At 35.6% G+C, this 14,695-nt stretch overlaps 3 protein-coding genes across 3 annotated transcripts; 2 read left to right on the forward strand and 1 right to left on the reverse strand.

Annotated features, from left to right (window-relative positions):
- The first annotated feature begins 2,240 nt into the window (after positions 1-2,240).
- On the forward strand, positions 2,241-6,877 carry LOC140863101 (small ribosomal subunit protein uS9c). Its single transcript, XM_073266261.1, has 2 exons — positions 2,241-2,636; positions 6,385-6,877. Exons 1-2 carry the CDS (start codon positions 2,295-2,297, stop codon positions 6,670-6,672), a joined length of 630 nt encoding a protein of 209 aa, XP_073122362.1. The 5' UTR covers positions 2,241-2,294; the 3' UTR covers positions 6,673-6,877.
- A 3,052-nt stretch (positions 6,878-9,929) lies between these two features.
- Positions 9,930-11,558, reverse strand: LOC140867186 (uncharacterized). The gene is made up of 5 exons (XM_073272261.1): positions 11,131-11,558; positions 10,883-10,960; positions 10,692-10,791; positions 10,467-10,594; positions 9,930-10,337 (listed from the first exon to the last, which is right to left on the reverse strand). Exons 1-5 carry the CDS (start codon positions 11,494-11,496, stop codon positions 10,119-10,121), a joined length of 891 nt encoding a protein of 296 aa, XP_073128362.1. The 5' UTR covers positions 11,497-11,558; the 3' UTR covers positions 9,930-10,118.
- Positions 11,559-14,144: 2,586 nt separating this feature from the next.
- LOC140861921 (uncharacterized) lies at positions 14,145-14,663 on the forward strand. Its single transcript, XM_073264923.1, has one exon. It carries the CDS (start codon positions 14,145-14,147, stop codon positions 14,661-14,663), a length of 519 nt encoding a protein of 172 aa, XP_073121024.1.
- The last annotated feature ends 32 nt before the right edge of the window (positions 14,664-14,695 follow it).

A 14,695-nucleotide genomic window follows, 5' to 3' on the forward strand; every position in this document is an offset into this window, starting at 1 on the left:
TGTAGTACTGACGTTGAATGTCAGTGAGCCTTGGATCGTTAACATCTTTTTCCATGATTCGATTTTCTTGTTCTCTCTCCATTCTTTCTTGCTCCCTCACCCTCATCTCGTGTTCCATCATCCTCATTTCGAACTTTTTTTCCATATTTTGAGCCATTGTTGCATAATGCTCTTTTGTCAAAGCAGTCCTCTCTTCATCCCTTTTTTTTTCTACTTCATGTATTGTTTTCAACATTTCCACCATGTTTGTATCTTTAGATCCTTCTCCTCTCATTGCCCTTTTGAGGCCTTCCGTCCCATCGGCCTAGTGGTTTTGCTCACTTCTTGCACATCATCTCCTTCTTCGCCGGTTTGTGTGTCAGATGGTGTGGAGAAAGGAGATGGAGATGATTCACCATCAATATTCTTAAGCTTCTTCGTAGCATTCGTCGAACCTCCTACGAATTTATCGAACGACCATATCTTCCATTTTGGTTGATCATTCAACACTAACCAAGTTTTCTCATCGAACCATGGATGGTTATGATCTTGTTCGTACATCGTTTGAGCTTGAGCATACTAAACAAAACAAAAAAAAAAAACAAGTTCGAAAATGTTGAATTTAAATTTAAAAAAAATATGAATTCATACCTTCATATCAAATGAAGATCCGCTTTGGTTGAGTGCTTCAAGTTCGCTCATTTTGTTTTGGAAGGCGAACACTCGTTTTGAAACATCATTCTAATGTTGCCGCATGTTGTCCGGTGAGCGTATTTTCCATCCATTTGGTAACTCATGGTTATATTCATTCCAAACCAATCCCCAAAAACTCGAGTTGCTTTGATCATTGCCAAGTGCCGGATTGGTTGAAGCATTGCACCATGACTTTGCGAGATGTTCATCTTCAACATTCGTCCAAGGTTTCCTTCTAATGCCTTCACCACCATCACCAACTACAATATTTTTTCCTTTCCTTCTAGATTTAGTAGACGGGGCTTCAAAGGTAGGAGGCGATATTTCGATGGGATTTTGGGAGAATTGAGTTTGGTTGAACATAAAACTCAAAATTTGCTCGTCGGTGAATTGAGAATTATTTGGTGAAGGAGTATTGAGATCATTATTTTTCTATGAATCCATTTTCGCAATTGGATTGAAAATATAATGAAAGTTGGAGAATATAGAATTTTTGAAATTCAAGTAGTAGAAATTGTGAATTTTATGAGATGCATCCAAACCTATTTATAGAAAAAGGCTTGAATTTGAAAAATATTACCGTTTGTACTTTTTCAGAATATAAAAAAAATTCGAATTTAATTTAATTTTTTTTATTTTTAATTTTTTTTTTAAAAAATAGGCTGGAATTGATCTGGCCGTTGAAGATCATCCCAACCATTTTTTTTTTTTAGACTTACATTTTTTTTTTAAGATCAAAGGGCCAGATTTTCTGGCCCTTTGGTCTTCAAACGGTCAGAAAGATCTGGCCGTTTATTTTAAAAATTATTATTTTTTAATTAAATGGTGGGCTTTACCGCTCGAAGCCTTTCCGCGCGGGGCCCACCATTTTGACCGCACGCTCCTCGCCCCTCCAAGGGGCGAGGTGATGAAGTGGGCCGGTCAAGTGGCTTTGATCGCTCCACTTGACCGGCCCTTGAACATGTTCTTAGGAAGCCTTGATTACATGCATTGAACATGAAAAAATTGTCAGGTCACATGGAAAGCCCGGTACACACAAGGCGATTATGGCCACCCGACAATCGTGCTTGAGGCGGCCGACTTGTGGTATGGCATGCCTTTTGAAACACTGTACTCCTTTTGAAACAATCAATTCATAATTTCATTTTAATATATGCTACATCAATTAATAAAAAGATATTCTCTTAACGATTATGTTTTTGTAAAATAATAATTAATTTTTTTTACACCAAAACTATTATGAGACTGTCTCAAGATTAATTTTGTGAGACGAATTTTTTAATTAATCCAACATCTGAAAAAATATTATTTTATATGCCAAAAATATTACTTTTTACAAATAAATATGTGTCAAACCGTTTCACACGTCTTGTGTTTTATTCATATTGTGCTGTCTCTCTCGGGTCAAATGGATAGGTCCATTATTTCATTCTACTGAATGACCCGAACGGAAAACCTGAACCAGTGGCTTTGGACTAGAGAGTATTGAGCCCATAATGCTTCTGATTTGGATAACCATGTTGGGCCTTGCTTAAAATTGCTCGAGAATTTAACTGCATTATCCTCTTCAAGCTACGAAGAACTTCACTCAACCAGTCACCACCATACCTCCATCAATAGCTATGGCAACCTCCATCTCCGCTCTCACTTCATCTTTAGCTTCCCTCTCATTCTCCTCCAGAATTTCACCCATTCCCGTTCCTTCTCTTTCATTTTCTCCATTAAAGCCCCTATCTTTGAAATCTCCTGCCCCTAAATACCCCACCTTCGTCATCACCTCCTTAGCTTCCGTCGCCGAAGCAGATGTGGAGACTGAAGATCTCGAAAATCTTGTGAAATCCAGGCTTCCTGGTGGATTCGCGGCGCAGAATATAATCGGCACAGGCCGCAGGAAATGTGCTATTGCTAGGGTTGTTCTGCAGGAAGGCTCCGGGAAATTTGTCATCAATTATCGCGATGCTAAGGTTCTTTTAACACTTCGATTACTTTATGCTGATGTTTTATTCTTGCTCATAATTTAATTGAAAGCCGTCATGAATTTAATTTTGATTCTTATATCATATACGCTTTTGTGGGTATATCGTATGTTATGATTAATAGGAGGCTGAACTATAGGCTAAAACGCTATTTGGGAGAGTTTCTGATGATCTTTGGTTTTAAATAACTGTAGGAGAAATTATGTTTTCCTGTCATTTGATCGGACATCTGCTTGTGTCCCTGTTGAAAATCTTGTTCAGAACTCATTAACACCGAGACTGCTGCAGTTTGTGTAAAAGTGTGTGAGCAGTAAAATACTGTACTGAAAGCATCCTAAAGCATGTGTATGAGTGTATACTGAAGCTAGCTGATTTGCACATGATTTGCACAAGGGGCAAAACTAATGAGATAGTTGAGGGGTGAAATCCTAAATTTGTTGTATAATAAATATGACTCTTGACCAAGATAGCGAATCGATAATGATACCCAATCCTAAAGAGACTATTGCAAAATGATTTGTTGGGCGAAAGGATTCTTGGATCAGCTTTCTTAGCCCTTGGAATCCTCTGTCGCTATGAGTCGAGTTATCTTGGAGTGGCAGTGGGACTTAGGAACTTTCATTTTCCACTTTCTATGGATATGCAACGCAGGTGAATTATAATGTGCAAGCCTTGACCCAAATCCTAAATTTTGAAATTTGACTCTCATCTTTTAGGTTGTTGTTATGATCACAAATTAAGAACTCAATTTATATTGCAAAAGGAATAGAAATATTTTCCCAAAGCAAGCTCTGTAAACCCTAGCAAAATGCTAGTATCCCCTAGCTCAAGCTAGTTACAAAACAAGAGCAATAACTGAATGAACAAAATAACTTCCTCCTCGTGCCTTAATCTATTGCCTTCTTTCTCGATTCTTCCAAGACATCTAGGCCCACCATCTAGACACTTCTAAGACATCTTGGGCTATTTGGATCTAGGCCCACTAATAACAGCCCACTAATAACAGGTCCATAACAATACCGCCGTCTTCGAAATCAGCCTTGTCCTCAAGGCTGAGTCTTAAAACCTGATCTTCTCCAAATCTTGCTTCCCTCCAGCCAACATCAAAGACAATAACCTCAAAACCAAGATTGAAGAACTCATTGTTACATTCCTGCAACTTTGAGTAAAAATTACGAAGCTTGTTCTTCCAACGACGTGCTTTGACGACAATAAAGCTGCTAGAGAAATCCCTCAACTGCACATTCTCTGAGTCTTGTATGGTCATTGCACAAGAACCTTTACTCCACATCTTTCTTGTATTTGACTTCATGACTAAAGAATTAACTTCTCTGAGTTCTATTTCAATTCCGACAGCAGCTTTGAATCTTAAAAAAAATCCAGCAGACGACCATTCAGCCCTGAGTGATAGCTTCCTTTTATCAGCAGCTTCATTCCCTATGCGTTTGGCCCTTCTTGCTAAAATCTGCCCTGGCTCATAATCACTAGCCATATCAATCTCCAAATCTAAGGGTGATTCTTGCCCAAGCAGCCATCTAACTCTTGTCCAGTGCACAATTGAAGTAGCCATCTCATCCAAACATAACTTCCAAGCAATTATTAGCATGAAATCCACCCCTTTCACTCTAAACACTCTTCTGTCCATTGTGATTGTACATGCGCCTATTTCGGTCTTGAATCCATCACCCAAAAGTTGCTTCTGGAACATCAATTTGCAAACTCCTGCTCTTTGAACTCTCAATTTTTGTGCTGCCAACTCTGTGTGGCGTTCGGACAGGCCGTTCTTGAATAATAGTAACAACACAACGGACGTTTTCCTTGCATTCTTAATAGCACTTCCACAGATTAATGGGGCAGCCACAGAAATCGTGGATCTTCTGCCAAAATTTATAGATTGTGAGAGAACTTCTTCAATCGCTTGACGACAAGTCAAAGTGCGTCCCTCGTCACGCTTTAAATGCAGATTGTCATTTACTTGGGCCCACTCGACATCCAATCTTCCAACCCGACCAATGGACTTATACGAGCCCAGCTCCTTCTCTCGGATGTAGCAATTGCTAACCCTAGTCTTCTTTACCTTAGGAATTGATTCCTTAGCCCTATTAATTAAGGTTGGGCCATGGGCCCACTCCTCTCCTTTAGTCCCAGTCTCACCGATTAATCACCGATTAATCTCCAATTTCCAGAGATTAAAATTGGACCATGGGCCCAGTTCTTGCCCCAATTGTCAACTATGAAATGTAGGAAATAATAGCCCATGTAATATTCTTCCTCCACAGCCCACTGAGGGAAACCCATCTCTTTCAATCCATCGAGAAACCCTACCGTCATCGCAGAAAGAGAATCCCATGGATGCGTCACTTTATCTGGGGCTTTCTTTTTAACCCGCCGGAACCCTGAACGTGTCGCCTTATCTGGAGCGTCCCTTTTAACCAATCGGAAGCAATTGATCGTGTGTTCCTTCTCACCGATGCATGTCTTTCGTATGCATCTGACAGAATTCCTTGGATTGTGTTCAAGGAAGTGATCGGTCAAGCATTTCCATTCGATTGGATCTAATGCAACAGACTTGCGTATACTCACTGTCCATAGAACCTGTTTCTTCTCATCTCTGCATCTAAGTTCCTCGGTTTTGTTTTCTTCTGCAACCGGCTCGAGGTCAGTGCATTCGACTACTCCTGCCCCCTGCTCCGATCCCTTGTAGCATTGCAACTGCTGTTTGATGAGCGAACTTTTCTCCTTGACCACTGGCTTGTTGGTTTTCTCTTCTACATTGTCGAGCATCTGGTTATCAAGCTTCTCTCCAACCTCTTCCCTTTTTTTCCCCAGAATTAGCTGCTCCAGCCACCTTTTGAAGTCTACCAATTCATTGACCGAGTCCCCCATCGCTTTCACTGACTTGTCGATCGATTTCACTGACTGGCTGATTGAATTCACATTCTCTTGTAAGTTCAGCTCCATCGAGTTCATATCCTCTGCTAATTTCAGTACCCTTTCCTCTAATGCATCAACCCTCACCTCAAAATCTGCGGTCGCCATCTTCTTCCTCACTAAGAAATCCGGCAGGTCGGACCAATTGTTACGATCACAAATTAAGAAATCAATTTATATTGCAAAAGGAATAGAAATATTTTCTCAGAGCAAGCTCTGTAAACCCTAGCAAAATGCTAGTATCCCCTAGCTCAAGCTAGTTACAAAACAAGAGCAATAACTGAATGAACAAAATAACTTCCTCCTCGTGCCTTAATCTATTGCCTTCTTTCTCGATTCTTCCAAGACATCTAGGCCCACCATCTAGACACTTCTAAGACATCTTGGGCTATTTGGATCTAGGCCCACTAATAACAGCCCACTAATAACAACCCACTAATAACAGGTCCATAACAGTTGTCCATGCTTCTGAAATCTTTGGAGGCACAAGCTCCTCAAATCTTCCTAATTCCTTGAAATCGATGTTGTTAACAATTGGGTGCTAACAGATAATCATGCTTGATATTCAAGAAACTCATATGGACATAATTGGAAAGTATATTGAGATGTACAGATGCTGAAGTTGAAATATTAATCTTGAACTTAATTTTTTAGAGGATATAAAATGCAAGAAGCTCATGCTGGTAGCTTGACTATCAAATTTTATGGGGTGAGAAAAAATTGTACTTTGTAATTCTGAGGCTTATTATGAGGATTTTTAGATTTCAAGATCAATATGTCTGCATTAATCGAACTAATTTTGCAGGAATACCTGCAAGGGAATCCTCTATGGCTGCAGTATATCAAGACCCCTCTTGTGACTTTAGGCTATGAGAGCAGCTACGATGTCTTTGTGAAGGCGCACGGTGGTGGTCTGTCTGGGCAGGCTCAAGCAATTTCCCTTGGCGTTGCTCGGGCTTTACTGAAAGTTAGTGCAAGCCACAGATCGCCTTTGAAACAGGAAGGTCTCCTGACCAGAGATTCGAGAGTAGTTGAAAGGAAGAAGCCTGGACTGAGGAAAGCAAGGAAGCGCCCTCAGTACTCAAAACGTTAAGGTTTTCAGCAGATATTGTAACCCTTTTTTTAAGTTTTTGTATAACTTTAAGCTCACCATGGAATCGTGGAGCCATGTTCGGCTTTGCTTTCTCAGGTTGGATAACATAATCAACCTCATATTGGTTTTCCTTGTGTAAAATCTTTGTTTTGTCCTGGTTTCTTGTATTGATTCTCACTAGAAGGATAAATCTTCTCTTCTTATATCTGCAGTTGCGACATAAGCTCTTGGATTCAAGTCTGATTTCCGACTCTCATTTTAGCAAATACACGCATGTTGGAATTTTTATTTCATAAATATAAATATATATATATATATATATATATATATATAATAAAATCTATATATATATAAAAACAGAAAAATTTGCTAAAAATAGTTTCCTGCCCAAAAGTAATTTCTAAAAATAGTAAAGATATTATCATTAATCATTAAATTTAAAAATAAGATATGATTAAATTTAAAATTATAGATAGAGATAATACTGAAGATTAAAAAAATAATATTATGAGTGATAAAATATTTGATCTAAAAATTTTAAAATATATATAAAAATCCGATTTAATTTTAAAAAATTAAATTACTATTTATATTGATCAAACAAATACTTTTTTTTAATAATGTTGTTGTTTTGTATATCTATCTATATATCTATGCATAAGAGCAGAAAATTATGCTAAAAATATAAACCAACATTATCCAGCTAAAAATTTTGTTCTAAAGAGAGTATATACATTAGCATTATATTTAAAAATACAAATAAATATATGGCTGAATTTTAAATTATAGATAAATGAAATATTGAAGATTTAAGAAAAAATATATGAGAGTTTTAGATTATTTTATCTAAAAATTTTAAATTAAAGATAAAAATACAATTGAATTTACAAAAAAATTCAAATAGTTTTTTTCGTGAGCAAACAAAAATTAATTTTTTTGCTTTTAATAATGTAGTTGTTTTGCCTGTATACATATATATATATGTACGCTACAGATATTCAAAAAAAATAAAGATGATTTAATAAGTGATAGACTATTTTACCAAAAAATTTTTAAATATAGACAAAAATACGATTGATTTTTTTAAAAATAAAATAGCCTTTTTCATAATTAAAAAAAATTATTTTTAGTTTTTAAGAGCTGGTTGTTTTACCAAGCAGTATACATATATAGTAGAGATTAAAAAAATGATATTATTACTGATAAATTATTTGATCTAAAAATTTTAAAATAAAGATAAAATAATATTAAATTTTAAAAAAAATAATTGTATTTTTACTATATGTATGGTTTATAATCAATTTTTAGGTTGTATTTGGATTGATTCATTTGAAATCAGGGATTTAAAAAGTAAAATATAATTGAATTATACTAAATTATCCTTTATTTTCATAATCATGAATTAGCTCATAAAAAAATCACAACAAATTATTCACACTTACAATTAGGTGCAAATTCAATTTATAAATAGTTAATTTAGCTATTCAAAATTAAACTAAAACAAAATAATTTTAAAAAATTATGCTTCCAATCCATGAATTTTCAATCCCTACATGAAATTAACAACAAATATTAATTAACATCTAACATGAAATTAAAATTTAATTGAACGCCTCATAAATCAAATTTTAGCATAACCAGAGACAGATAAAAAATATCCCAAACAACTCAATCTAAGGACTCGGGGCTAGGAAAATCGTGATCACAGAAGGGAAATGTGGAACGATGATCAACGACAAATAACACTAGAGTAAGAGGTGATGAACAGAGAAAATAATAAATATTGGATAAATAAATTCCTTAAAAAATAATAAAATTTTAAATATACAAAGATAATATGAAGAAGTAAAATATTAAAATAATATATTTTTTAAAAAATAGGGTGTAACAACTTTGTTTTATAAAAACATCTTAAAGATATCAAATAACTTATTTAAAGCGTTTAAAACGGTTTTCTAATAGTTTTCCAAACAAATTTACAAACTTTATAAACTCTTTCAAACGTTCCTCCAACCACAATGAATTTAAATTAATTAAAATACTCTAAGGATTTGAAATCCGTTGTGATTAGCTAAATTATAGTGTAATAAATATCAAGATGAATTTTATTTTATTTTTTAAAGATATCTAAACAATGAAAATACATTTATATTGATAGATTTCAAATCATTTAATTCAATTCAACCTTAATTTATTTGTATTTTAATTATTTATTCAAACAATCATATTTACTAATTTTGTCAAAAAATACATAAAAAGAACACTCTGTGCATCGCACAGGTGAAATACTAGTTATATATACAAACACACACTTATGTAATGTATTACTAAACTTGAGAGTTTTTCTTTTTTAATAAATTAAACTTGAGAGTCTTATATCAACGAATTTCGGTGTAAATCGTCAGTCCTTTTCAGTGTTGTAAATGGTGGAAGGCGGTGACGGGACGATCCGTGACCGCCTCGGCTGGCTAGGCGGTTGAATTTTTTTTAGCATTTTTTAAAATATGTAATCACATATAGTAATCATCTTTATTATACTAACATCCGATAATCTCAAACAATATTATTAGACTTTGGCTTAAATTATGTAAAAGTATGTTAAATATACAAACCTAACCTAAAGGCTTGCTGCGGCGGGGCGGCGGACTTAGTGGTTGATGGTGAGACGACTTGAAACAAAAGTGGAAAACAAAAGAGAGTAGATAGTGTTTTCAAATAACTAAGATTTTAAAATTGATAGACTTTGACTAGGTTTTTAAATTTAGTTGACTCTGATCTTTGAATGAAATTTAAATTTTGTTTACCATCTTGTCCGCCTCACCCGCCGTCTCGCTCGCCGGACAGCTTGGGGCCGCCTGATGCCAAGGCGAGGCAGTCGATAGGCGGCCTCGTCGACCGCCATTTAGAATACTGGTCCTTTTATTGAAGAGCAAATTTATACTTATTTTCTTTAGGTGGGAGCTCTAGGCGTAGCGTTCAATCAAAATAGGGGAATTTTTTTTTTTTTTAAAAAAAATTAGCACTTAACTTTCACACTATTATGAACTTCTTCTTGTATTTATTGCTGAAGAATGAATATTTTCTTGTTTCGTTTTTATCTGACCATATTATAAAACATATATAGTCTACTTTCATACTTGACATTTTCTTTGAATTCTATTTCAAATCGACAGCTGCAACTCAAGCAGAAGATCAAATTAAAATTGTCTCCACGTGACTTGAATTTATAACAGATGAGATTGTAATTAAGTTCCAAATAAATAAAAACTATATATGTTCTATATTAATTAATAAATGAAACATAGATCAAAGAACAAAAAAATATCCACTTCGTTTGTTACAATTTTAATTCCTTCATATACTATCTGCTTTATATATATATATATATATATACACCATTGTATCCTGAAAGTGTTATCATGTTGAATGTGAAGACCTTTTCTCATTTACTTCTCAGCTCGAGAAAGAGCGATTCTCGAAAGTATGAATATGGATGCAGAGGACAGAAGCACAACTCCAGCGTAGCAGGCAAGATCTAAAGGACTTGTAGTTGTCACATACTTGAATTTTTCAATGACTTCCACTTGAAGAATCAATATCAGAGCATGCCCGATTTTCGATTTCGCTTGCATGACAGATCTCATTTTGATCCATGATGAGAGTTTCTGAAATAGTATAGGAGAGGAATTCATGAACAAAATATCTACACACTAGTCATACTGCAATATTCTACTTGGACTGATATTTATAAAATAACAGCGAATGCAACAAACAAAGGAAGATTTTATGTATACCTCAAGGCTGAAATTGTTGGACAAGTTTGAAGCTGTATACTCCAATCTTTCGCGGTTGTTGGTTCCCACGAACATTATATGCATAGCCATTCCAAATATAAGCATTGCAATTCCAACTAGGAACATATCTGAACACAAATTAAGATCCAATTATCACATTATTTTTTAAGATAAAATTTCGTTGTGAAAACATATATATGATTAAATGTTGAACGTATATAGTACCAATAGCTTCAAGTAATAGTAACACAACGTGCCCTTGTTCTGACATCTTGGACATGGCATGGAAGTACTGGAAATATGACTCCAGTATCAGAAAACACCCCTGCAAGAGATTTGAAACACATACATATATATTACACACGAGCCATGCATATTCAATTTTTATTGAAGTATATATAGGAGTGATTAATTACTTGAACACAGCAAAGCACGGAACCGATCAAAGATCCCGCCACTGCTAGCAATGCGAAAAATCTGCAATCTATGATAACCTGCAGTAAACAAGGTCCATCAGTTACTAATATAAACGTGGAAAAATTTCACGCTACCTATACAGACACTGTCTTTAACACATGTGTAATGATAAATTTGCACCGTTAGATATGTGTGTGCGTGAGACGGAAAGAAAATAAATTAAATGAGGAAAATATTCAATTTTCACCTTTTCAACGAACATTTGAATATGAAATCTCCATGGCCTTTGTTTGGTGACGAACTCAAGCCACTGAGACATCACTTTTGCAATATTTGCAAACAACGTCGCCAAATCCTCCATTTTATTCGTCTTGGGCTCCGAAATCAGTATGCATGCCGAGGGGGAGGCGGTGGCCTGTACCATCACCGGCTTCCGGCCTCCGCCGACAGTCGGAGTATGATCAGTACTCAACTCTATATGATCCCTCAGGCACATCTGTGTCCTATTCCTCGACCCAGTCAGTGGAAACGAAGAGCTTGAGACAGTTTCCTTAGAAAATCCAAGCCCCGTAGGTAATTTTGACGCCCTTAGCAATATTCTAGTGGCGGCCATTGATGGTCAGAGAATTATTTCAAGAAATTAATCCTGTTATTGGAAAAATGGTGTGGTATAAATACGTGGTGCATGGAATTAATTAAGGGAAGATTCGGGGCATATTGTCTGAAATTGTCTCTACGTACGTTGGAAGACCATATTGCCTTTTTTCTCCACATTTCTGTAAGGTTTAATTTAATTTAACGTTGAATTTTCGGACAGCGTACTTGCATGTGTGAATTTGATTTTAATTTCTTGGGACAATGTTTGGTTCCACGCTATTAATTCTACGCCGGACACGTGTCAAATGGAATCTTTTGTAAGAATTTGACGAGTCCACAGTCTAAACTTTTGAGCCGTTGGCTTGGTCACGGGCCAAATGGAATTTGGAGTGTGTGGAAATCGTTTATACTTTGTAGCTTTCTTGCGTGCATGTTCTTTTATAAACCGTTGCTTAATGTAAACTAGCTTCGGGAGCACGCGTCAGATGTTTTTGACTTTTTGCCATAGTGAATTTGTTTCTAATTTGTTTTTGTTTTTTTTTTAAAAAAATTAATATGTGAATGAGGTTTTATCTTGCATACCATTGATGCTCTAACTTTGATAGAGACTTCAAAATGAGTTAGATTCGTTGAGTTAGCCCGTCCTGCCATACAAAATAAGTTAATTGAGTTGACATTTTACCAACCCGCCTAAAGATGGGCTGACCGTCCCGTCCTATCTAATGGTGAGTTGGGGTGGGTTGCGGGTTGGCCTGCCAAAACCCGTCAAATTACACTTAGGTTTGTTGAGTTGGCCCGCCCCGACATTTAAAATAGGTGGGTTGGGTAGGTGTTTTTCCAACCTTCCTAAAAGATGGGACGACCCGTTCCGTCCCGACTAATGGTGAGTTGCGACGGGTTGTGAGCTGACCCGTTCCGCTAACCCGTTTTAACATATCTAAACTTTAATATAGTAACTAGCTAGCTAGTCACGTCGACACACATATATCATGCGTGTACATATAAGACATAGTTTGGTACATAGGATATGATAAATATATGATATATAATATAATGATAAACTAAGGATAAGTAAAATGATAGGATACTATAGTGAATGTTTGGTATGAGTTTAATAAGAGTGATTAAATTTATATATTCGATTTTAATGACAAAATTAACCCTACCGTAATGTGGAGGAGAATGAGGCGTGTTTAGAGTTTAGATGTTTTTATATGTGGAGGGTAATCATGTTTTTTTGTAGTATTTTTTAGTTGTATTAAATTTATCACACCAAATCAAAGAGATACATAGTCCTCTTGTCAAAACATTTATCAAAGGCCCATTGACTTATCATGGGCTTTTAAAAATATACCAAGCATGAGATGAAGGAAGTTAATTTATTAATCACTATGTTATCATGTGTACCAAACTATGTCTAACTATTTTCTTTTAAAAAGAATTATAAATTGGTTGATGGACTAGTTTATTATTCAGTATCCACGTTTTTTTGTCAACGAACCATCAGTTACTATTGTTTCTTCCTCTTAATAAAGAGTAACACTCTTGTGAGACAGTCTCACAAATGAGACGGGCCAATCCTATCCATATTTATAATAATAAGTAATACTTTTGACATAAAATATAATATTTTTTAATGGATAACCCATATAAGAGACCCGTCTCAAGAAAATGACTCTTGAGACCGTCTCATATGAGTTTTTGCCCTTAATAAAATAGTATTATATATATTTGTACGTATTTATTTATTTATATGTTCATCTTTAATATCATCACTCAATTATTTTTTTTTATATCATCAGTGATAATTATTATTAGAGTATGATTTATCATTTTATAATAATAATAACATTATCAAAATATAATTCCATCAATTCATGACATACTCTAATATTGTCAATGTCCAATGGGAACGATAATATGCCCCCATAAGAGCATGTCTAAGGGGGCAATCAAGTTGGGGCGATCAGCCCAACTTGATCGCCCCCCTCATCACTCGCCCCTCCAAGGTGCGAGGAAATCGCACGCGGATAACATCCGTGTGCGATCAAGTGGTGGGCCCCGCGCGGAGCCTCTCCGCGCGGTCAAGCCCACCCTTCTTTATTTTTTTAAATTTTTTTTTCATGTGAGCCCCACCATTATTGGTTTTCTTTTATTTTTTTTAACTTTTTTTAAAGCGGGGCCCATCAATTAATAAAAAATTTTTTTTAAAAAAAAAAATCAACGGCCAGAATATCTGGCCGTTGATAAATAAAGGGCCAGAAAAATCTGGCCCTTTTATTTAAAAAAAGAAAAGAAAAACGGAACAAAAAAAAAAAAAAAGGCTGGGATGATTTGGCCGTTGAAGATCAACGGCCAATTTTTTTCATAAAAATTATTAATAATTCAAAAAAAAATTTTAAAAATTTCAAATTTTTTTAAAAATATTTTGAAAAAGTACAAATGGCCATAATTTTCAAAATCCATGAAATTTTCTATAAATATACTCATTTTCATTTCATTTTACACATTCTCCATTTTGTTTAAACATATTCACACACTAAATCTTCAATATTTTTCATGGCATACATGAGTTCTTCATCATCAGACGATGAAATTATGTCACATGATCCAATGATGGACGACTTTATCTCCCCACCATGTTCAATAACCCAGAAATTAATAATGAACGTTTGTACGCTTCAATCGGGGGAGTCAAGTCGCGTACGTGGCTACAAACGGAAATCAAAAAATCGAGAACGTGTTGCCGGGGCTCGAAGATTATTTAAAGATTACTTCACCGACAGTCCCGTCTACAGCGAGCATGATTTTCGAAGGCGATTCCGTATGAGAAGACCTTTGTTTTTTAGAATTATGGAAGCTCTACAGACCAATATACCTTACTTTGTCCAACGGAGGGACGCAACCGGTAAACTCGGGTTGTCATCACTACAAAAGGTTATGGCTGCTGTTCGGATGCTTGCATATGATGTTGCAGGCGATGCTGTTGATGAATATTTGAGGATAGGTGCATCGACAGCGCTGGAGTGTTTGAAAACATTTTGCAGGGGGATGCATGAGATATTTTATGAACAATATTTGAGGCAACCAACATCTGAGGACGTTGCTCGGCTAAATGCTGAAAATGCTAGAAGAGGATTTCCCGGGATGCTTGGAAGCATTGATTGCATGCATTGGGCTTGAAAAATTTGTCCGGCAGCTTGGGCAGGGCAATA

This window comes from Henckelia pumila, chromosome 4, assembly GCF_033568475.1.
Source record: "Henckelia pumila isolate YLH828 chromosome 4, ASM3356847v2, whole genome shotgun sequence".
NCBI lineage: Eukaryota > Viridiplantae > Streptophyta > Magnoliopsida > Lamiales > Gesneriaceae > Henckelia > Henckelia pumila.